Raw genomic sequence first — 25,503 nt, 5'->3', positions numbered from 1 at the left:
CCCCCCCCTCCCGCCCAGGTCTCCGTTATGCAGGCCAGGTCGGCCCCCTCATCCACAATCAGGTCCTGGATGAGGGCAGATTTGTTATTGACCGACCTGTCATTAAGCAACAGTACCATCAGGCCTGAGGGGTGACTGACGAGACTACCTGGCACCATCTGGCTGGGAGCAAAACCAGAAGTAGGGACAGGTGTCAACCATCTGTCCCTCCTTCTTCTATGCGGACACGTTAAGCTCCCACTGCTGCTACATCCATTGCCCATAACCACCTCAATGGCGGCACCGGTGCGCTCCCCAGGAAACACAAGCGGCAACATGGCCAGGGACGACTCCATAAAACAATTTAAAATACTATAAAAACAATTTAAAAAAACTTACAGCCCAGCAGGAGGGCCTACCATCGCCAAGCGAAAGCCCCTGGCCAACCCAGCCCCCCGCTCGGCCACCCAAACGGCGGCGACCGCCCTTTGGCTGACGCCCTTTGGCCGCCGGCCCCGGCTACCGCCGGCACTTTCTAGCCGCCGGCCCTCCGACGCCCTGCCTCGTCCGGAGCACGCCTGCCACGCGTGCTGGGCGTGGCAGAGCAGCCAAGTGGGCAGTGGATGGCAGCGCGGCGTGGTCTTTCGCGGCGAGGCAGCGGCTCCCCTCCGGCGTAGGCTGCCAGGCGCAGTTGCTGTTGCTGTCGCCGCGCTCCTCCCGCGGGGCTTTCTAGCTGCCGGCCCTCCGACGCCCTGCCTCGTCCGGAGCACTCCTGCCACGCGTGCTGGGCGTGGCAGAGCAGCCAGGTGGCCGGTGGATGGCGGCCAATAGCTTTGTCAATAGCTTCACATTCTGAACCTGTTGAAGTTACCAGACTGTCTTCAAAGGCAGCCCCATGTAGAGTGTATTACAATAGTCTAATTGAGAGCTTACCAGAATGTAACCTTGGCCAGGCCCTGCCTGTCCAGGTAATGCTGCAGTTGATTCATCAAGCTGCAGTCCTGAGTCCTGGGTATCTCAAAAAATCTGAGTCAGATCTTATGCTATTTAATGGTGATCAATTTATTTTAGGCTTGAGAACCCCATGACAAATGTCTCCAAGGATTTTCAACCCATGGATACATTTAGAAATGCGAGAAACTGTTGTGAGTACATGGTCTTTACATGGGTCCAGAGGCATTCTGGAGAAATTAACCTGGTATATAATGGAAGCTTCAGCTAGTGTGCTGCTTTGCAGAAAAAAAATGTTTTCAGAAGATGCATGTGGGCTACACAGGGTTGTGTGTGTGTGCTGCCTAGAGGAAGAGAGTAACTATTTTCAGGTTTTATATATGAATTAGCAGGCATATGATTTGCATAGGAATTCATCTGCAGTTGCTTATTTCACTCATGGGATAAGGGAGTGGGTGTTAGTCATGGAATTAATTAATTAACCCTGCAATGACATCATAAGTCTGTATATTTTTTTAAAACCTATTTTAATATTCTTCTCATACTGCAAACCCCTTACTGAGTCCTGATTGCAGCTTTAAATTAATTATGCTGTGTTAAAAGGTAATTTTGTTCTATCTAAGATAAGGACAAAGCCACTTGCTGAAACATTCTGTGTTCGGAAACATACCTTGATGCCTACTGCTTTGTTTTTAATTTTAGCAGGAAGCCAGAGAGACTTGGGTCTCCCATATTTTTCATGTAAATGCTCCACTGAGCTCTTGATCAAAGAAGTTTTATTTTTAAAATAACCTCCCAAAATAAATGCTAATAGAAACAGTTATTCCATGACTATTTTTATCCTACTTTTTCTTTTGTTTCCAGTCTGTGGCCCAAGTAATGCGTGATGAAGATTGTCCCTCCATGATCATTCCAAGTCGGCCTTGTGAGTATCTGAGTTTTGTGCTATTTAAATTACTCTCACAGGGCTGTATCCAACAGGACACTTGTGCCCCTGCCAATTCTGTTGTGCCTCACGATCTCCGTTCTTCAAGCCATGCCTGCCACTTCTGGAATGGAGATTGTGAGCTCTCCCATACTTAAAGATATTCAAAAAGAAACTGGACAGCCATCCGAGAGGGATGGTGTAACTTGGTGTCCTGCAACAGGGCCCCTTCCAACTCTACTGTTCTATGATTCTGTGAAATCTTTCTAGAGCGTTTATATCAAATAACAATAATGAAATTTTAACTATAGTGAAAATGAATTATGCTATAATCTTGCTTGCCTGTTTTAACAGTTCTGAAGAGATGCTTCCCTGATTTCTCCACTAAAAATGGTGTACTCACTGTGGCCAATAAAACTACTTTCAGAGATGGAAGAGGAAAAACAAGGAATGTAACTGATCTCAGGGAAGCTGCAAAGTATGAATTATGTCTGTATTTATGTGTTTGCTTGATCACTTTTCCTTATTTGTTTGGCACGTAATAATTTGTATGCCAGATTTGAATGTACCCCCAATGATTTTTAGAGAATCACATGGACCCATCTTTAGATTAAAACAAATGAGTTTTCATGCTCTTGATTTCAGTTAGGGACAAATGACATTGCTTCCGAATGTATATGGTTTTTCCATGTTGTGGCCTTTTTCCTTTCTTTAAGAAGCTTTATCAGGAGGAGAGGAAGTAGGGTTTGGAATAAAGACAGGTGAAGGGAAGAAGTTCTTCAGGTTTCCCTTGGCCATTGCTGCTTCTTCCTGGGTTATTTCCACCACGAGATACCAATTGGGAACATTAATATGCTCAGTCTTACTTTTTTGAGTATGAAATGCAGCACAAGTTAATAAAGAAGAGAGATTCGTTTAACCCAGGTTCTTTCAAAGAATGTGTTTGGATGCCATGCTGAATACAACATAAATAAGCCCAGCTTTCCTCCCAGGCTCTCTTCTCTTTTTCCTGCTCAGCCTCAAGGAAAGTTAAGAAGCTTTCTTTTCTGCTCTCCATTTCGTATAGTACCCAGAATTGCGTTTGATCTTAACTGCTATGGTTAGTTTCAGGCAAGCCAGCTTTTCATAAAAGATCGTATGAAATTAACTTGTTTGAAGCTATCTGTAGTTAAGATAATTTTCTTAACTAGGTTGAGATGACATAGCAGGTTTCACTCTGTTTTCTAGGTTTACATGGCACAGCAAACTGTGCTTTATCAGAAGTGGAAGTTCTGTCATTGTAACCATGATGCTGCTACTAGCAATAGCAATGCTGCTTTGATCTCATGCATTATTATATTTTAGCTGTGTGAATGTAAATTTTAGTAGCACAATTTATACCTGTCCACCCAGAAGTAAATTCCATTGAGATCAGTGGAAATAATTCCTAGTGCCCTAGTTTTGGGCACCGTACAAAGGATTGCAACTTAAATGACTAAAAATTCTGTAAAATCTAATTGTAACTAATGCTTGTTTTGGGCATAGACCCACAGCTGCACTATCTTAATCATAGTTTATTATTGGCGATGAAATTTCATGTTCATTTTCCTAGTAAAGCAAATACAGTGGTACCTTGGGTCACGAACGACTTGGGTCACAAACAAAAATTTCATGAAAATTTTGACTTGGGTCATGAACTCCGCTTTGGGTGGTGACCAAGATCACAGCCATCCCCCCCCCCCCCGAGTGGGGAGATGGCCACAATTGCAGTCGCATTCGTGCAGGGAACGCATGTGTGATCACGGCTGTGCTGTGCTGCGCCCATCTTTCCTGCAGGAGCGCACCCATGTTCACGAATGTCTTCCCTGCATGAACGTGACTGCGATCCTGGCCATCTCCCCACTTTTGTTGGGGGGGAGATGGCCATAATCGTGCTGGTTGTAGGGAGGGGAGATGGCTGAGATCGCGCCCGTCTTTCCTGCAGGAGCGTGCCCATGCCAGGGTTTCTTTGAGAAGCACCACCCCAACATAACTGTAACAAACAGAGTGTTGAATCTGATGAACGATAACGTGGTCTCTCATTTCCGCAGGGTTATGCAGCGCAGGAAAAAACAAGTGACTATAGACAGATTTTTCACCAAAATTGACCCTGCAGCTAAGAGACAAAGAGAGGAAACCCCTGAAAGAGATCTCCCCAATGTCCTTATGGAGGGGGACTCTCCCTCAAAACAATAATCTCCCCCCCACCTAGGTTAGTGTTCTCCACTGTACTGTACAGTACTTTGTTGTTCTTTGTCACTTCGTTTCAAAATTTCTGATTAAAAAAAAAATAGTTACAGAACGGATTAACCTTTTTTACATTGAACCTTACGGGGAAATTTGACTTGGCTTGTGACCAAAAACTAGCTCACAGCCGCATTCGGAGGGGCCAGAACAGATTAACCTTATTTACATGGAATCTTATGGGGAAGTTTGACTTGGGTCACGACCAATTTGGGTCACAACCAGAGTCGTAGAACGGATTAAGTTTGTGAGCCAAGGTACCACTGCTTTGAAATTGTTTTATAATATAACATGCATTTCATTATTATACTAAAAGCCTTTTCGTTGCTTAGATTAAAGAAGGAATGCATGCTACATAAACTAAAACCTCTCCTCCTTTTGTTTTTAAAGTGGCATCAATAATGTTCTTGATTCAAGATCAGTTGGGATGAAAATTTTTGAAGACTATTCCAGTTCTTGGTATTGGATCTTAATGTAAGTTCTTACAGCTGGTCGCATCTCACACTTGCAGAATTGTGATGATACAGCATACAGAAAAAGGACTGGGGGAAGTCTCTGACAGTTCTGTTCATTACATTCCCATCTTTGACATGACTTATATGTCATGCTGCTCCCTAATTGTCCTGGAAAATGGCACCCAAGTAATTAGGAAGAACAGCTGGCACTCCATGGCATCATATTTAGGAGGAGTGGAACATACTTGCCACTGGTAAACAAAATTTCTCTCCATTTTAGGCTTAAGGATTTGGTTTTCTCTGTACCTGAATTCTAGGCCACGCTTTGTGCCCTGTGTAAATACAGTGCTTCTAATACCTGTAGTTATAGTGCCTTGGTCATTTCAATGTATATTTAAATGTTAACACAGGAGCCTTAATCCTGGTTGAGAAAAACATCTTTCTCAGCAGCTTTCTTGTTTGTAAATTACATGAGGAAAAATGGGATGGGTGAGGGGACAAGTTACTGGCTGCTGATGTTTTAACCTGTTCCTTCTTTGTTTTCCAGAGGTCTGTTTATTGCAATGGTTGTCAGCTTGTTCTTCCTTGTGCTTTTGAGGTTCATAGCAGGGATTCTCTTCTGGATTTTCATCTTTGGTGTAATTGGGATAATTGGATATGGTAAATATTGATTATTTGCTTGTTAAGCTGTGCTGCATACAGATCTTAGATTTACTACTTATTGCTTATACAGAGGGAAAAGGCGATTCTTATTAATAAGTCGATATCAATTAATTGCAATTCTGTGCCATTGACTGTTCTGACTAGGGTTCTTAAATATTGTAGGACAAAAAAGCTGAAGGCTCACAAGCTATCCACACATGATTTATATCTTACTCTTGGTATGAATGATCTCTGTTCTTGGGGCTTGGAATGAATTGCTCCAGATCAGATTTGGTAGGGTTTGTTTCCCCTTGTTTTGCTTTCCCTTGTATTTACTTGCTCAATTTCTTAACTGTTTTAGAAAACAGTTTATCTCTATGCATTATAAAAATTAAAACATAAGAAATATAATACAAGAAATTATTTAAAATCATGCACAGCATAATAATCCAATAAGCACATACCAGCACAATGCACAAAACATAATATTACAAAAGCCTAAATAGGTATTAGGAGCAAAAGTGAAAATCAAACTAGAGATCAAAAAGGATACTTCTTAGAAAGTCTGCCAGAACAGAAAGCATAATTTGTTTTCTTGTTTTTTAAAAAAGAATTATTTTTATAAATTTATAAAGCACAACAGAAGTCCTTTATAGGGCTCTCAGGGCAGTGTACAAACATAAGCTGTTATTTAGTGAATCATAAGGTGATTTTTTTTATTTAAAACATTTTTATCCTGTCCTTTGCAAAAAAAAAAAAAAAAACCTCAGGATGGCTTACAAAAAAGTTAAAATTGTAATATAATAATAGAATAACAATAATTAAAAAACTCAGTAATAAATGCAACATGAAACATCACTTTCAAAACTAAAGAAAAGGAGGAAAGGAAGAAAACAGATTATATGTAAATTATTTATTTATTCGATTTATATCCTGCCTTTTTCCTACAAAGGGCTCAAGGCAGCTTACATTATCTCTCCTCCTCCATCTTATCCCCACAACAACAACCCTGTGAGGTAGGTTGGGCTGAGAGACTGTGACTGGCCCAAAGTCACCCAGTTGGCTCCATGGCCGAGCGGGGACTCGAACCCAGATCCTCTGAGTCCCAGTCCCATGCTCTTAACCACTACACCACACTGGCTCTCTTATAAGCTGTTGTTTAGAATAAATGCTTTAAAGGGATGTACAAAATTTTAAAACAATAAAAGAAAAGAAAATCAATTAGAATAAGAAAAAACATAACATTAATAATTGAAAGTCCCAACTCAATTCTAGTCCAAGGTTAGCAGTCTTTAGGTCCTACCTGAAAGGCTGTAATTTGGCATCTAATACTGAAAAGACAATAATGTAGTGTTCCTCAACCTTGTGACTTCCAGACACATTTGCACTGCAACCCCCAGAATTCCCAGTCAATGGCCCTGCTGGATGGGAATTCTGGGAGTTGCAGCCCAAATGCCTCTGAAGGCCACCAGTCTGGGGAGGGCTTATATAGAAAACAGGCAAAATTTTCTAAGGAGAGTCTGCATGCAGCATAGTCAAGAGCAATAGAACTGGGCTGAAAGCAGAGTGAAGGGAATGAGGCCAGCTCAGTTTCACCTGCCCTGAGTCCTGAAAATACAAGGTGGGCAATGTTATCGTGGCCAAAACAACTGGCACTTAGGCTAGAACGGTGTCTTTGACCAGGAAAGCCCAGGCACAATGAAGCATTTTTCCCATTTGAAGGGTGCGGTGTAGAATCCACCTGATGCTTCAGCAAAGGACCTCATGATGTCAGAGTCATTTGTCTCCTCCAAAAATAAAAGTTCTCTATACCTGCCTTAGAGCATGGATAGGAACATATGAAAAGGGGTGTTCCATGAGTTTTCAAAGAAGTAAGTCATGAATATCCCTGCCAAAGATGGATATTGGTTTTCTGAAGGAAACTTATCTGTTTGAGGTCATCTATGGTTTGGATCACAGTGGTAGGTCTATATGATAGGACAGTTCATCATGGCTAAGCAAGCCATGGTTTGGTTATCATGTTACTGATACCCAGCCCAACAATGCTGATACCAACCCTGGATGTTAACTCAGAAAAGGCCCAAACAGGTCTCACCACCACCTTTGCTTTGCTGTGACAGCTGTGGAGGAGGAAAGAAAAGGCACAAATGATCTTGTGGATGGTGGGATTTACATCCCTTTTACAACAAGATATTTTTCCAATACTTCTCAGAGTGATTCACATTTTTCCACTTTTTCCTGAAACTCTTACTGCCCAAGAGGATGCAAAAGTGCATCCAATCCCTTTTTCTGGGCAAAACAGAATTCTGTTTAAAGCCACTGTGGGTTTTGATAGCTAGCTGTCAATACTCTGGGTGTTGATGGGGACACATTCAGCTAAAGTGAAGAAAAACCTGTTTGGATCTCCTTTATTCATTGTCCAGGGTTGGTCTCCAGGCCATTGACCCAGCTGAGGCTTCCTTTTTTCAGGTCTAAGCGAGTGCATACTTGCACAGTCTGAATGAAACAATTTATTTAAAAATACTTACTGAAAAAATTGCACACATTTGGGGTGCATCTTCAGAGGATGGCCAGCCAGTGACATCTCCTGGTTGAGCACTTTAAAGGGGCTCTGTCTGGCTGTCAAATCAGAAATTGTGGAATGCAATCTCTGAAAAAAGCCCCAAAGTTAAAAGGGTACTGGCCATGGTGAGCCAAGCAAACAAACAAACAAAAGACCTGTGATTTCAGCTAGGAGAGGAAGCAAGGCAGGTTGGGCCCAGCCTCTGAGTCGGGAGTTAATCTAAATGATGTTTCATGTGCAACCCATTATTCTTCATGGTCTCTGTGCATCGCACATATGGGCTCTTTGTGCATGTGTGGAGTGGTTTTTTGGGAAGATTCTAAAGCTAATTAATTAGTATTCAGTGAGACCCTGGCCCCCAAAGCAGCCATTATGAGGGTAGGGCTCTGGCCAAGACTTCAGTCCTTCTTCGACCACCTTCGTGAGCGCATCGGGAAATTCTTCTCCAACTTACCTTGCGAACTATACGTAAAAGCTCTCGCTGATCACGTTTTTCTCTCTATGTGTGAATGCACAGGTGACCACTTGAAAAATGATAGTTACAGGTAAGCAACCTTACTTTCTCTTGCTTCTTTTTCAAAAGGTATCTGGCATTGCTACTGGGAATATCACCATCTTCATGGAGTACCTGGCTCTGACCTTACTGTTTATGATATTGGATTCCAGACAGATTTCAGGGTATATCTACAATTGAAGCAAACATGGTTAACATTTAGTAAGTGAATCTTATGGCAAGTTTGTATTTTGACATCCAATTTGTAGTCATATAATTTAACTATTTTCTTCCATGGATTGAGATAGGCACTAAAGCCTGGCATTGTCTCATGCTTCGGCAAGTTTTATAGTGCTTACCTTGCTGACTGGAGTCTACATATTAATTGCTCATTATGTGGCATATCTGTGTAGGAGAAAATATAAAAATCCCACATATGTGAATGTTCTGTTTTACAATTAGGTGGGCATGTATAAATATTGATGGGTTTTCATTAACAGAAAATATTTAATGGAGGACATCCTGCATTTGAAGTGACTTTAAAAGCAAGACTGGATCGGAACCATGCTTGAAATCTATTCACAGTTCCAAGACTCAGCAGTGCAAAATGAAAGGTCAACAAATACCTGATCATTTATATAGTGCATTTCCTTCACACAGGACTGTGGTCCCACAGTCTTGGATTAAGAAGCAGGTAGACTTAATTTGAACACGTTTGAGCTCTAGTAACTTTCTTTTTTGGAATTAAGCACTGGAGCTGAATTTAGATTCATATCTGACTGTTTTAAACCCAGCACATTTTAACTTCTTCCAACCAGAGATTTTTTCTGCATTTCTTCTGTAATGCAGAAGATTTAAGTAGGAAATCACCTATGGTATTTTTGTTTAAATCAATCCCAAATAATAATTGCAGATTCTTAATATATCTCTCCCTTTAAAACATCTCATAGTTATACTTTAAAAATTCTATCTATAAATGCAAACTGAATACCTCATGTATATATAAAAATAGGGGATGTTACAGTTTCATCAGCCTTTATAAACTCTGAAATCATGCAACTCCCTATTAAAACATGAGCACACATCCGTAGGGACTATTTGTTTCTGAAGAAAATGAGAACGTCGCCATGGGGAACCAATTTGCATAAAACATTTTCCACATGGTTATTGGGCCTATCCTGCAATTTTCTGCTTTTGCACTTTCTTCTTTCATAGATAGTTTTCAGATGCATCAGGCACTGTTCTGTGTTTGATTATCCAAAGTGAAGGTTATGTGAAATGTTGTATATATACCTTCAGTTTATTCTCTATGCAAGAGTTGAAGAATTTTCTGTATAAGTCTTGGAGACTGAAGTAGCAAACTGTTCTTCAGGCATTAAAGATGGGTGGGTAAGTGGAACCAATATAAACATAAAATAGAGTACGTAAACAACTAAATAGGACTTTAAAGATAATATAATATCTTCCCAACTGGGATTCTAGTACATAAAACAATAGTATAAAAGTCATGAAAAATAATGTAATACAAACTAAGTAAAATGCTATATTGCCACATAAATATATAGTCAAATGTTTAAAGATAATGAAAGTAACATCTTCACATTCAAATATTCTGTCCCCATTCTTTGACAAGCTGTACTGTCTTGTGGGTGGTTTCTCTTTCCAGCTGAGTAGTATTCAATCTGTTCTGGAGAGGCTGCAGTCCCTTGAAACATCACATACACAGGTCAGGGGATCCTGGACTGTCTATGTCATTTGGTCAGTAGGTTAAAGCACTGCTTGAAGCACAGGTGGGCTTGGACCTTCCTTCAGACTTGGCTGAAATAAAAGCTGCCACCCTTTCTGGACAAGAAGAGCCTGGCAACCTCCCAGCGGGTTAAGTGAAAGTTGGCAAACATGAATACACAAAATTGACACATAGGCATACCCTGTGTGTGTGTGCGTGCACACACAAATTTGCTGGACAGAAGGTGTTAGTTGCGAAGTCGTGTCCGACCCATCGTGACCCCATGGACATCATTCCTCCAGGCCTTCCTGTCCTCTACCATCCCCTGGTGTCCACCTAAGCTCACAACAACTGCTTCAGTGACTCCATCTAGCCACCTCATCCTCTGCCGTCCCCTTCTTTTGCCATCAATCGTTACCAGCATTAGGCTCTTCTCCAGTGAGTCCTTCCTTCTCATTAGGTGGCCAAAGTATTTGAGTTTCATCTTTAGTATCTGGCCTTCTAAAGAGCAGTCAGGGTTGATCTCCTCTAGGACTGACCGGTTTGATCGCCTTGTGGTCCAAGGGACTTGCAGGAGTCTCCTCCAGCACCACAATTCAAAGGCCTCAATCCTTTTGCACTCAGCCTTCCTTATGGTTCAACTTTCACAGCCATACATTGCAACTGGAAAAACCATAGCCGTGACTATACACACTTTTGTTAGCAGGTTGATGTCTCTGCATTGTAGTATGCTGTCTAGATTTGCCATAACTTTCCTCCCAAGGAGCAAGTGTCTTTTAATTTCTTGGCTGCAGTCACCGTCTGCGGTGATCTTGGAGCCCAGGAACATAAAATCTGTCACTACCTCCATTTCTTCCCCATCTATTTGCCAGGAAGTGATAGGACCGGATGCCATGATCTTAGTTTTCTTAATGTTGTGTTTCAAGCCAACTTTTGCGCACTCCTCTTTCACCTGCATCAAGAGGCTCTTTAGTTCCTCTTCATTTTCTGCCATTAGAGTGGTATCATCTGCATATCTGAGGTTGTTGATATTTCTCCAGGCAATCTTAATTCCAACTTGTGATTCATCTAGCCCCGCCTTTCTCATGATGTATTCTGCATACAAGTTAAATAGGCAGGGCAACAGTATACAGCCTTGCCGAACCCCTTTCCCAATTTTGAATCAATCAGTGGTTCTATGTCCAGTTCTCACTGTTGCTTCTTGACCCGCATTTGTTTCTCAAGAGACAAATAAGATGGTCTGGTACTTCCGTCTCTTGAAAAACTTACCACAATTTGTTGTGATCCACACAATCAAAGGCTTTAGCATAGTCAATGAAGCAGAAGTAGAGGTTTTTCTGGAACTCCCTAGCTTTCTCCATGATCCAGCATATGGTGGCAATTTGATCTCTAGTTCCTCTGCCTCTTCGAAATCCTGCCTGTACTTCTGGTAGTTCTCGGTCCACATACTGCTGGAGGATTTTGAGCATAACTTTGCTAGCATGTGAAATGAGTGCAATGGTGTGGTAGTTTGAACATTCTTTGGCATTGCCCTTCTTTGAGATGGGAATGTAAACTGATCTTTTCCAATCCTGTGGCCACTGTTGAGTTTTCCAAATTTGCTGGCATATTGAGTGTAGTGCTTTTATTGCACCGTCTTTTAGGATTTTGAATAGCTCGGGTGGAATACTATCTCCTCCACTAGCTTTGTTGGTGCTAAGACTTCCTGAGGCCCATTTGACTTCATATTCCAGGATGTCTGGCTTGAGGTCAGCAACCACCCCATCATAGATATCAGGGACATTAAGGTCTTTCTTATATAGTTCCTCTGTGTAATCTTGCCACCTCTTCTTAATCTCTTCTGCCTCTGTTAGGTCCCTGCCATTTTTGTCCTTTATCATGCTCATCTTTGCATGAAACGTTCATATCTCCAATTTTCTTGAAGAGATCTCTGGTCCTCCCTATTCTACTGTTTTCTTCTATTTCTTTCCACTGTTCGTTTAAGAAGGCATTCTTAGCTCTTCTAGCTATTCTCTGGAATTCTGCATTCAGTTGGGTGTATCTTTCTCTTTCTACCTTGCCTTTTGCTTCCCTTCTTTCCTCAGCTATTTGTAAAGCTTCAGACAGCCATTTTGCTTTCTTGCATCTCTTTTTTTTGGGAGGGGCAGGATTGTTTTAGTTGCTACTTCTTGTGCAATGAAGTGAACCTCCGTCCATAGTTCTTCAGGCACTCTGTCTATCAGATCTAATTCCTTAAATCTATTTGTCACCTCTACTGTGGATTCATCAGGGATATGATTTAGGTCATACCTGAGTGACCTACTTTTTTTCCCTACTTTGTTCAATTTAAGCCTAACTTTTCCAACAAGATGTTCATGATCTGAGCCATAGTCAGCTCCTGGTCTAGTTTTTACTGACCGTATAGAGCTTCTCCATCTTTGGCTGCAGAGCACATAATCAATCTGATTTCTGTGTTGACCATCTAGTGATGTCCATGTGTAGAGTTGTCTCTTGGGTTGTTGGAAAACAGTGTTTGCTATGACCAGTGTGTTATTTTGACAAAGTTCTTCCAGCCTGTGCCCTGCTTCATTTTGTACTCCAAGGCCAAACTTGCCTGTTATTCCGGTTATCTTTTGGCTTCCTACTTTAGCATTCCAATCCCCCACAAAATATGGACATTATTTTTGGTGTGAATTCTAGAAGGTGTTGTAGGCCTTCATAGAACCGGTCAACTTCAGCCTCTCCAGCATCAGTGGCTGAGGCATAGACTTGGACTGTTGTGATATTGAATGGTTTGCCTTGGATTGGAACTGAGATCATTCTGTCATTTTGGGGATTGTATCCCAGTACTGCTTTTCTTACTCTTTTATTGACTATGAAGGCTACTCCATTTCTTCTGAGGGATTCTTGCCAACAGTAGTATCCCTGATTGTCATCTGAATTAAATTCACCCATTCCTGTCCATTTTAGTTCACTGATTCCTAAGATATCCATGATCAGTCTTGTCATCCCTTGTTTGACCACATCCAGCTTGCCTTGATTCATGGATCTTACATTCCAGGTTCCTATGGAGTATACATCTTTGCAGCATCGGACTTTCCTTTCACCACCAGATATATCTGCAACTGAGTGTCCTTTCAGCTTTGACCCAGTCACTTCATTCTTGCTGGTGCTACTAGTTCTAGCCCTCTGCTCTTCCCCAGTAGCTACGACTAGGTAGTGATCCATGAAGATACACACTCTGAAAATGTCCACCCTATGGAAAATGTCCATAGATAACTAGAGTACAAGCCACTTTCAATGAAAGCATCTTAAAATTATTTGCTGCACATATTTCCATATCCCTACCTCCTGTTTCCGCTTAGTGGATTCTGCTGAGCTTAATTATTATCACAGGCTCCTTATATTCTCAAATAACAATCCTGATCATCTTGGAATAATTTTTGAATGACAGTGGGATAATAGAGGTCTCAGTCAGATACTTCTTTTAAAATGTCAATTCCATTTATCTTCTCCATATACTATAAACTAAAATAGCAGTAAAAGGCAATCACTGAATAATGACTGTCTAATCTTAAGGAGATATTTCCTTAAATAGAACATATTATGCCTAAATGGCATTTCAGATAAAGCCCTGCATTTAATTGCTTTGTTTTAAGACTAATGACTTTCTTCACAGACTCTATTATACGCTCCAAGACTCATCAAGTATTGCTGTTACAAACACAGAAGTATAACACAAATATAATGGTGGCAGCGGAGACACATTCTACTGGCAGCCTGCTCTCCCAAGCAGTTATGAAGCAGAGACTAAATCCTGATACATGGCAGTGAGCAAGACCACTAGAACTGGAAGTGGGAAGTGCATCCTTAAGAGTAAAAAATGATGCTGCTTTCAATGCATAACTAGCAGCTTTGTCATTTGTTTTGTTTGGTTTTGTTTGTTTGTTTTTTCATTTTTGCTCTAGACTAGGTGCAAAAGAACTAATCTGGATCAGGACCCTAGCATGGGTGGTAGGGAGGCTTCTAATATCTGGAGTGGACCTCCTGTGCCTACTCTAGAGTTAAAATGAAACTAAGACATAGGTATAGTTTTAGAGTGCAATCCTATACATATTTAGTCAGAAAATGTCCTGCAACTCCCAGCATAAACTACAAAGAATTGCTTCTTAAAGTAATGTCTCTTAGGGCCTTGATACAACACATTGTATCTGTTTTTAACTATTTTAATAGGTTTTAATATACTTTTAGTTGTAAGCCACCTAGGAAGGCCTTTGGCAGTTATAGGCGGCATATAAATATTTGAATAAGTAAATTGTCCATGGTAAGCTTTTTAGGATTATATTTTATTTTGTTTTTAAATATACTGTTATAAAGCTTCAGGTACTGGGTGGCATAGAAAATAAATCAATAAATAAAATACATGTTGATGAACTTCATTTTCTTACTTTCAGTGATACTACTTTGCATAGTGGAAGTTGTCATTACACTCATGTTAATATTTCTGAGAAACCGAATCCAGATCGCCATTGCACTTTTGAAGGAAGGTAGCAGGTAGGCATACTGGAAAAATGAGTATCTTTCAGTCTCATTCTCATATGGTATGATTTAAAATACTTCCCATATATTTCAGTGCATATATATGAATATATGCTCTGGCTCATATTTTTAGCCAATAGTGTTGGCTATTGTGGCAACTAAAACTAAATAGTGGCACTAAAAAGCCACAGTGAAGGAGACAGAACTTCCCTTGCTCCATGCAGAGTCTTGTGAGTATGAACCATTTCCCTTTGCTTGAATACTCAGCATTTGACTATGCAGTCTGGAGAATTTCCCTCCAGAAAGGAGAAGAAATCCGATGAAGTCGAGATCTGCATTATCAAGCGGGCACATGAAGAGCTCAGTCCACACTGGTTTGTAAATTGTACATGGGAAGATATTGTAGATCAATGCAATTGATGTTTTGTGAGCTGTCCAGAGAAACAGAGTGATTGGACGGCCTAGAAATATCCCAAATAAATCATGCAGGGTCAGTCATGAGTGTGAAATACTGTATTTCTGTATATTCCCGGTCAAAGAATAGCAGACATAGTTTGAATTCTCTATAATTCAAGGGTACCTTTATCCTAGTATGATTAATGCTGTTCACAAAAACATCAGGAAGGACTGCAATCTGCATATCAGTTATAACTGAAAAGAAGGCACCCTTGGCTACTGCAGCTAAGCTGAATCAAAGCACCCACCCTAATTTCAACCATACTCTGACCCATTTAAAGAAGGCAGACCCATTTACAGCAGGCAGACATTCAATAAAAGCTGCCAACCCCATCTCTAATCTTTGATGAACTGAATTTCAGAGTGTTGTCCCTGAAGTAATTTTGTCAAATTTGTCAAAAATTGGTTAAAATTATTTGTAGGCTGTTTTTAAGGGTAGAATCTTCCTAATACTAGATAAAAGCAATACAACAATGTACAATTAAAACTGAAAAAATATTCAATAAAACAATATAAAATATGTAACACCAATAAAAGGTTTGAAGTACTGATTATGAAAATGCTAATGAAAGAAAATGGGTTTTCATAGCCTTCCTGAAGATCCACAAAGAAGACACCTAAGAATTCCTGATGGAAGTTGATTTTGGAGTAGTATGGCCTCCACTGAAAAGGCCTCTTCCTGTAATCAACAGCCTAATCACTTTTGGTAATGCAAAAATGAGGAGGGGCTTTGTTGATTATTGCTGTTTTTGGATTAGATGAGACTGAAAATACAGTTGAGTGTTTTGTGTTAATGATTATATACTCCAGGCTTCTGGATTATTTTCTCAGCAGCTTTATTCAGCAGTATAGGTTACAGAGTAAGTCTCAAGTAGAAGAAGTTCCTGAAGTGTGCAATTTAAACCCAATGCATCTAAGGGTTAGCTAGTAAGAGAAGCACTAGAGAGCTAAAGGAGCTGAGTACCAAGAGGTATTGTCCCACCGCTGCATTTTCTTGCCTTTCAGGTACTTACTTTCATGTAAGGAATGTTACTTCTTTGGTGGTTTCTGTGAGCCATTCGACCAGTTACTTAATTTTGCATCCTGTAATGCTGTTGCTATAAGTGAGAACTGGGGGGGGGGGGGGGCGGTTTGTCCCAATGTCCCTGTGAATGAGTGTGTAAGTGCATAAATTTCTTACTGCCGTAAACATTATGCAAGTAACAGCTTGATCACACCAATACTAGAATGTGAATATGTGCCTGTACCTTCCATTGGAGCTTACCATCTTCTCTTAAGCTGCTAGTATCAAAATATGGGGCTGTTATACAATAAGGGAGCTTGGTAATTTCACTATGTATTAGGTCCTTTTCATTAAAGCTATAAACATGCAGATTAGAAATTATTTGTTGCCAAAATAGACTGCACTTTATAATTTCACCCCACACCACTATTCATTACAATACCTAACCACGTTATACATTAAGATACTTTTATTCAAATATGTGTCAAACAGAAACATTCCTGCGATTCATAAACTTCCTAGTGGGAGGTAATAATGCCGTATAGTCTACAACTATATTCAAAGGTCATTTGAGGGTAATACTTTCCAATATTTATGCATAATGATTCAAAATAAATGCTGCACATATTTATCATGAGCTCAGCACACCATGCCCCATAGTCAAGGTCCTGGAAAATATGTTCCTAATGACTAAAGCTAAATGATTTTCCCCCAGCTCCATTTAACTATTTTTTCAATGAAATAGCAGCTTCTATTGCTGATAAAGTACTTGCAATCTATTGCAGTTAACAAGCAGTTTGTTAGAATAAATTATCTATGAATTCTCTAACAATGAACAGACCTAACATTAATCCCTTGAAAACCACTGATTTGTGGTGATTATTTCTTAAATAGCATAAGGTGATACTTTTGTTCAACGACTCAAAAGGTACTCAATGAGATTTCTGGCACAAGTCATAATTTATCTATGCAGAACTACTGTTAAATGCAAATTTGAGTCAAAGCACAGCTTTTAACTATGTGAAATAATTAAAAAGCATGTATAGAGTATATTTCCCTCATAAATGAAGGCCATATCAGGATAATACACCTTCCTTCCATGGTGATATGCAATTTTTATATAAGCAGTTAACTGTATGCACAAGCAATGCCATCAATGTGTATAAACTTGGTACAGCTGATTGTCTATATGCAATTGGCGCCAAACGCAGGGAGCCAGCTGAGGAAGCGGCACTGGTGTGTAGATAGCAGGAAAAGGATTAAAACTACATGGAAATTCAAGTTGAAAATGGTCACAACTTGAGTGCTTGCATCTTCCATCAATTTGGAGTCACCCACGTACTGAAACTTCAATGGATAGATGGGATTTTGTGCTTTTCTAAATTATAAAAGAAAAATGGCAGATAAAAGGTAGAAACATGTAATTAGCTCAGAATGACCTAGAAGAGAATTGCCTGCAAGTACAGTTAGTCTTCTGGAGTTTGTCTCTTAAAGGAATATGGAGATATTTCACAAACAAAAATGCTCAATCAACCAGTCAAACCAAATCAACTTACTTCATTTGGCTATTTATAATTGCTAAGCAGTTACTTCTTCCTCACAAGCAGTGCTGCTCTGTTTGGTAGCCAAACCTAGATGAGATTTAGCGGGATTTCTAGGTCTAAATCTCCAAATGGAGCTCAGACTCAATTAAACAGGCTTAGATTTTGCTTCACTGGCAGATAGGGGACAATTAAATAGGACTGCAACTTTGTCTAGTTGACTAACTCTGCCCCTATGGGAGTTATTTATGAAACTGGTATGAACTTTTAAAGCTCTACATGATTTTGGATTCATGTGTCTGCCTGAACCTCAAGACTAGCAGGTGAAGCCCTTCTCTCTGGTCCATTAGCAGGAGTTGTTAGGCTGCCAAGTATCAGGTATAGGGTCCTTTCTGTCATGTCTTGCAATCTCTAGAATACCTTTCCCAGGTATATATCTTTACTCTTTTTAGACCTTTAAACAGACTTTAATGAGCTTTCATTCCAGTCACTGCAACTACTTTATCACTGCTATTGTAATTTTATTTTTATCTGCTGTTAGAATTTTGGTCTGATTTCTGGCCTAGCTTAATTATCTCTGTTTTTTCCCCTCTGTGTGATCTTATTATGTTTTAGTATTTCAGTGCTGTTATTTCATGATCTTATGCCATTTTACTGATTATCGTTTTACGAACTATTGTAAACTCTGTTAAGGAGGATAATCTATTCTGTAAAGCAATTTAAAGTTCTACAAAATAAAATTGGAATATAGTTAGAGAAGAAATAGGAAACAGGAAATAACAGTTTAAAATACTTTACTAAGGGAAATGTTACACAATCAAACAAAAGAATTAAGATTTCTCAAAAGATTCAAGATGGCCATCACAATGAAGATCCTGAATTTTGATATCCACTGCTTACAAATATATATTTATTTTTCCTTGTTAGGGCTATTGGCTACATCATGTCTACATTATTTTATCCAGTCATCACCTTCATTCTTATTGCTATCTGCATTTCTTACTGGGCAGTGACAGCTGTGTATCCTTTTTTGAGTCAAGGTCACAAATGCCAGTTGATAGCTAAATCAGGAGTTCCAGAAAATCCCTATTACCTCCAGAAGAAGCTATACTGAGAAGAACCCATGGGCAATATTGTAGTTTAGTTGATTCAGGTTGCTCTGCTCTATTTGACCTTGATGATTATGCTCATTTTAAGTGCAGAAAGTTAGGGAACTGGGTTGGACTCTGTTGATTCTAAGTATAAGATTGAGTGAAAGTTCCCTACAAAAGTCAACTGTTCATTAACTACTTAATTATTGCAATATCTTCACCTCTCTCTCTCCCCCTCTTCCCCTCCCCCTACTTCTGTCTCTCACACGCTCCCTTCATAGGTTCCCCAGTTCATTATTCTTTTCAGTAACAAATTCTGGGTGAAAGCTTTATCAAAAATCTCAGTTTTGGAGACCTCTTTATATTTGGATTAAAGCATGATGTAAGATTAATGCTGGTAGCTCTTCATTAAAATCATTAGCTTAGGACTTTTCTCCCCACCATACTTGCTCAATGTCTTTCCCTATGGTGTTCGTATAGGAACTTTGTTAAATCACCATGTGCTTATTCCTAGGTTACTCCCATATCTGTTGCTGATATCAAACAAAAAGGTGGCACTATTTTACTCCTGATAAATTGCAAACAATTGCACAGCAAACAGGGTTATAGAAAGTGCTTGCACAGTGTGGCATCTTATCATATGCTAGACATGAAAATACAGAAATAAATTATATTCCCTAGGGCTTTTCCTATTAGTGCCACATGTTGTATGCTGTGTCTCTATGTCTGGAAGGGATTCTATGATTCTGTTTCCTACTTAACCCAATTAAATCAAGCTTCCTGGCAACATCAGGGGAACCTGTATACAAAGTCATGGCTGATCAAAGCCTATGCATATATACAAATATGACCTGTTACCCAGAGGTAAGTGTACATTATCTTTTTTGTAAAACCTGTGCAGATTTTAGCTGTTCATTGGTAGCCTATTTAGTTGCACTGTCAAGTTTAAAGGCAATGTATTTTTGAATTTCCTACTTCTAATATACATCTGAACTGATTTTCCCCATTTTTAACCAAGGGGGCTGCAATCCTATACACATTTACCTGGGAAGATATCCAACTGAATTCATTGTGGGTTACTTCAGAGCAGACAAGTTTCAGAAGTACTTTTGGTTAATTTATTAGTTCCATTAGAAAAAGTCTGACAAAATTGTATCTCCCTAGTACTAGGAAGAAGATACTGGGCAGCACAGACCACTGGCAAACATCTTCAGAACTCTTTTTAAGCATGTTTGTTTAATGACTAGTTAGAAATAATAATATGTTAATAATTTTGACTTTGCACTAAAGCACCACCTCCTGCTGATGGTATCTTCTCTTGCTGAAAAATAGACTTTCAACACCACCAATGTGACCAAGCTATGTCCAGGAGCCCAGTGTACTTTTGCTTTCTATGGAGGAGAAAGCTTGTACCACAGATACATCTTAGTCCTTCAAATCATCAATGTGTTTGTCTTTCTTTGGCTGGTAAATTTTGCAATTGCACTGGGTCAGTGTACCCTTGCTGGTGCCTTTGCCTCTTACTACTGGGCCTTTAGGAAACCTGCTGACATTCCACCATGCCCGCTCTTTTCTTCATTTGGACGAGCAATACGGTAAGTTATAGCATTACAAACCTGCCTTGTAAGTAGAACCTACTTTTAGAAATGTGCTCTTCCTCGAAGGTGTGTAAGTTTTATAAAAGTAGGTTTTATATTAAAATCATTGTAAAATGCAATACATGGTACATGTATATTTTACCTTAGTTTTTTTCAGTACTGCCCCTTTGTTCTTTTATATAAGGTATTTTAAAAGTAACCATAGTATCCACTAAACTTACATATAAGAGCAAGATAGAAATTCACATTTTAAAATACTTTTCATGCATCATCAATATATCAGTTTAAAGATGATTTAAAGTGGTGGGATGCTGCGTTTGCTAGGTTCCCCACCTTCAGGAATCTTTCTTATTTTTTCACAACTATGGGCATTTCCACATGAGGCTGTTAGTCTGCTGCATCTACTTTCAGTTTTTTGGCAGAATTGAGATCTGAGCACTATACAAAGAGTGTAGTGCTTTTCTGCCTTGTAATCTTTAGGTGACTGTGTGGTATAGTGGAATGGTACAAACGGAACAGCATTTTTTTTCACTAATACCCCATTTTATCATGCTGTAAAATAATCTTGAAAGTCAGATGTTCTGATTACAAGCAGAAACTAAACTGGAGGGTTGCAAAGAAGCCATAAATGACTCTGAGTAGGGAATAAAGAGCACGCAGTAAATGTCACATGTAGAAAAGTGCTATCTGTCCAGTAATACACATATAACTAAATAATGCAATTTTATTTTCTACTAGATATCATACAGGTTCCCTAGCATTTGGCTCTTTAATTCTTGCAGTAATCCAGCTGATTAGGGTCATGCTGGAATACCTGGATCACAAACTCAAAGGTAAGTTTTAAGACATTGAGCATTTTCTCTTCCCATTCAGAGGATGATATATATTGGTTATGAAAAACTGATAACCATATTTTGGTGTCATGCAAGCTAACATGTTTCTCAGTTCATGTGAAACAATGTGATGTTTTGCCTTCCCTGAACTGGTGCCCTCCAAATGTTTTGGGCTATAACTTTCATTAGCCAGGTAATCGTGAAAATTGTAATTCAAAATATCTGGAGTTCATCAGGTTGGAGAAAATTGATCTGTTCTGTCTTAATGGTGTAAACAAGCCACAGTGAGTTTTCTGTTGCTTTGAAGGGACAAACACTTCAACAGTGATCACCAGGGTATTTATATAACAAATGGTTCAGGCTATCTATACTTTATGCTTTTTCTCCTTTGGCACAGCAACAAAAGAAGCAAAGGGTTTAGAAAAGGGTTCCCCAACATGAGCCCTGCAGAGATCTCCCAAAGTGCCTGCAAAATTTTCTACTCTATGCTCCCTTCCCAAATGTACTTTTCATTAAAAACTTGAAGTTAAGTCTATAGGGCAAGGTAAATATCCCCTTATTCAAAATGTTTATATTTTATGTGGTCTTCTTTTAAGTATATCTGAAAAGTATTTCCAGAAGCTTAATGGTTTGTTTCATATATTTTTATGGGATTCCATTCTACCATGCTTATCCTAGGAAAAGGGGCAGCTTTGGCTTTCCTGACTTTTCCTTATATCATGCGGTCTTGGTCTTTTCCACTTAGATTAGATTCCTCTCCCTGATCAGTTTGGGAATCTTCATTTCTGGATCCTCTTCCCAAGTGGATTGCATTGGGCTCTTGCCATACAAAAATATACAGTGGTACCTTGGCTCACAAACTTAATCTGTTCCAGGACTCTGGTTGTGACCCAAATTGGTTGTGAGCCAAGTGAAATTTCCCCATAAGGTTCAGTGTAAATAAGTTTAATCCGTTCTGTAACTATTTTTTTTAAATCAGAAAAATGTAAAGCAAAGTGACAAAAAGATCGTGGGCATCTCCCCCCCCCCCCCCAGCATGACCACTATCGCGCCCCCTCATCCCTGCATGTGCCCCTCATCCCGGCACGCTGGGGAGGAGAGACAAGTGTGATTGTGGGTGCACTGGTGGGGGGAGATGGGCGTGATCTTGCTGAGGGGAGGGGGATGGCCAAGATCACGATCGCCACCCAATGCAGAGTTCATGACCTGAGTCAGAATTTTTACAAAATTTTTGTTTGCGAACCAATTTAGTTCATGAGCGTTCGTGAGCTGAGGTACCACTGTATAATGTACCATCATTTGGGGCAGCTAGAGAGTGTGGCATATATTTTAATGTTAGTTTCAGTTTGACATGTTTTCACATGCAAAATTAACTTTATGGGGAAACCAGGTTTAAAGATTAGCAAGAAAACACTTTGGTGGTATTGAACTGATGGGCTGATTGTTTTTTTGGATCAGTTTGTTGGTCCTGCTGATAACTTTTTGCCATTTTCTACTTGTGTTAAATTGCCAGCTATGGCTGGATAGCAATGTATACAACTGAAGCATTTGTTAGAATCCAGGTTTGGTCCTGCTGCTTTTATAGCTTCAGAACTGCCTGTGTTATTTAGCTGAACAGGTGCATCGGCCTACAATTCATGTGCATAAATATCTGCTATTGGTGAATAAATATGATAGAATCTCAACCAAGAATGAAATAATGAACTCAAGCACCCCATTTTGCCCAGTCAGTGGGATGGTTCAGTATATTTTGCGAGTAATCATGCATCTTAGGCTACAATTAATTAAGCAACAATTGCTATTTTAAGTATCCTCTTGATAAGGCCTTAATCAAATTGGCTTGTTTTTGGAGCTGTAATGCTGTTAATGCATCTCTTCTCTGTATGCTTTGACAATGCCAAATGGCAGCTTCATTTGGAGGAGATAATAATTTAGATAAATCTTGTGATGGAGAGTTCTTTAATATTGAAGTATACACATGAATTTTTGAATTATATTCTCCTTTCTTGGAATTTAATGCATAGTCAACATTCCCTTTTGACAGCTAAAAGACCAGTGTTACAACAATGAAGGATAAACTGCTCCCTGCAGTAATACAGTGGGTGAAGGATTTAAAGAAATTTTCAATTTTTGAACAGGTGGCATACAGGCAAAGTCTACAAATGAATTCATATATAAATGTTTGAGCTGCCTTTGTCTATGAACAATTATTTTAATAACAATAATATGTTCTGCTATATACTAATAATTGTTTTATGTATGTATGTATGTGAGTGTGTGTGGGTCTATGTGTGCTTTAATGTATTAGAAGCCACCTAGGAAGGCCTCAAGCAGTTATAGGTGACGTATAAATATGTGTATAAAATGTGCAATGTTTTAGGTTTTTTTCCTTCTGTAATGGTGTTTTAGTTTTCTGTAGTGCAAAATAATAAATAAATAATAGCATCAGGTAGGGAATATAGCAGGTTGAGTTGAAGTAGGGATTTCCCTCCCTTTTGGAGTGGGAGGCATTTTCATTTTTTTTGCAGCTGAGGAATCAGAATAGTAGAGTTGGGCGGGGGCGGCGGCAAGAAGGCCATTGGGTCCAAGGCCCTGCTCTTGCAGGTCACAAATCCACTCAGCACAATTACACCATCCACTCAGATGACTGTCCAAGGGTATGTATATGTTGATAGAATGAGCAGAATGATCTTATGTTGACCTGTTCAGTTCCACTGAGTACACAAGACTGCAACTTTAAACTGACATTTTGTTGTGCTTCTCTGGGGTCAAATATGTAGATCAGCTTTACGGTTCAGACTCTCCCTATGCTTATGCACAGTTTTTTGAGTTAATTCCTCATCCTTTAAGTCATCAGAACCGCACAGACATTATGTGACTAGTCAAAACCTCCATGGGAGGAGCCATGTTGTTCAGGTAGCCACAGCAGTCTCTTAAATTCCTGAGCAGGTGCAAAAAACTTGGGGGCTTCCGGTTTAGAGGTATTTTGTACTGAACAAACAAAACAAAATCTGGCACAATAGTGTGGCACAGGAAGTTCCAGTGCAGTTGTGTGCAACTGTGGTGCCATGATCTGCTTTAGACTGTCCAATAGCATGAGCAGTCCAGTGGATTGCAAATTCAGTCATTCCTTTTTGCATTGGTGTGCTGCTAATAGCCAACTAAATTGTAGCACGACTGAGTGCATGAATTTTTGGCAATCAGTGAGAGGTCAAGGGGTCAAGACAACTACACAAAACTGCTGGTGTAAATAAAGTCTAAGACAGTGTCAGTGGAGTTCTCCATCTTTATGGCTTTTTTGTGCTTCTTAAGAAAAATCTGTTTCTTTTGTGCAGGCTCACAGAATGCCTTTGCTAAATTCCTACTTTGCTGCCTTAAATGCTGTTTTTGGTGCTTGGAAAAATTCCTCAAATTTATCAACAGAAATGCCTACATCATGGTATGTATCTTCTTTCTCCTTTTCCAGTATGCTGCATTTGAGGCAGGAAAGTTTGATGCACTATTACTGGTGTGGCAGATCCAATCCTTGTTTTAAACTAGAATATTAGATTAACTGCAGTAGCTCTGGAATAAAATCTTAGATGAGTTACTTTACTATTTCTAAATATTTTCACATGGTCCTTAGTAGACCACAGCCAGCAGCGTTAATCAGCTGGGTGGTTAGCAGTGCCTTGATACTGCAGACTACAGTAAATCCATCTCAAGCACATTAAAGAAACTCAGAATTAGAACACCTGCAAGATGAGAAATTAATCTAAATGCTAGTTACGGAGAACAAAAATGGATGCAGTGATAAAACTACATTTGAACTTAATTATGAAAAAGAAGTTGCATTACCTTTAAGTAGTTGTTCTACCAACTATGTACACATATTGTTTCAACAGAGGCCAATTGAGTTAAATTCATCAGGGATTAGTAGGGTTGGGTCCATATTTAATCTGGAACAGCTGTACTGGTGGGCTTCCCTGTCCCCTGAAAGTAATACACAAAGAGCCAGAAGACTGATGAATGAGATGTGGGCAAAGGGGGCAAATTTCCAAACTGAGTGGAGGGACATTTCACAAGTGGAAATCCTTTCTTTTGTGGAAGGTCACTTGCTCTATGGAGACCAATCCATTAAAAACTTGGTGAAGTGAGATTTGTGTCCGATCACAGATCTAATCCATACAGAGGTGGATCCATTCCCAAATCAAGCCCATCAGCTCCACAATAAGGATTTTAACAAATCAAGTATTCATCTTAAATGGTCTTTTAAGCTTACCCTTCCAGGGCAGCTAAGAAGGTAATACAGTATGGGCAAGTGCTGTATACACTTTCCTGAGAATGTCACACTGAACTTCTGAGTAGACATATGCAGGAATGCAGTGTAACTCAAATGTAGGAAAAACACTATATATTGTTGAATTGAAATGATTCATACACTTGCAGAACCTTGGTCAGAAGAACAACCCAGACAAAATATCCTAC

General features: G+C 39.5%; 1 protein-coding gene across 1 annotated transcript in view; it reads left to right on the top strand.

The window, feature by feature from the left end:
• SLC44A5 (solute carrier family 44 member 5) overlaps positions 1-25,503 on the top strand; it is a 149,568-nt gene that overhangs the window by 103,116 nt on the left and 20,949 nt on the right. Inside the window, exons 7-17 of the mRNA XM_044440965.1 lie at positions 1,795-1,855; positions 2,210-2,333; positions 4,508-4,591; positions 5,120-5,232; positions 8,361-8,492; positions 14,430-14,529; positions 18,442-18,534; positions 19,382-19,469; positions 19,938-20,200; positions 20,942-21,036; positions 24,372-24,475. Coding sequence (XP_044296900.1) covers positions 1,795-1,855; positions 2,210-2,333; positions 4,508-4,591; positions 5,120-5,232; positions 8,361-8,492; positions 14,430-14,529; positions 18,442-18,534; positions 19,382-19,469; positions 19,938-20,200; positions 20,942-21,036; positions 24,372-24,475 — 1,257 coding nt within the window. The remainder of the gene's footprint in view (positions 1-1,794; positions 1,856-2,209; positions 2,334-4,507; positions 4,592-5,119; positions 5,233-8,360; positions 8,493-14,429; positions 14,530-18,441; positions 18,535-19,381; positions 19,470-19,937; positions 20,201-20,941; positions 21,037-24,371; positions 24,476-25,503) is intronic.

Source organism: Varanus komodoensis, unplaced genomic scaffold (genome assembly GCF_004798865.1).
Source record: "Varanus komodoensis strain SLA01 unplaced genomic scaffold, ASM479886v1 scaffold1, whole genome shotgun sequence".
NCBI classification, from domain to species: Eukaryota; Metazoa; Chordata; class Lepidosauria; order Squamata; family Varanidae; genus Varanus; species Varanus komodoensis.
Note: the sequence above shows the minus strand (reverse complement) of the source record. Positions and strands in the feature narration are given on the sequence as shown.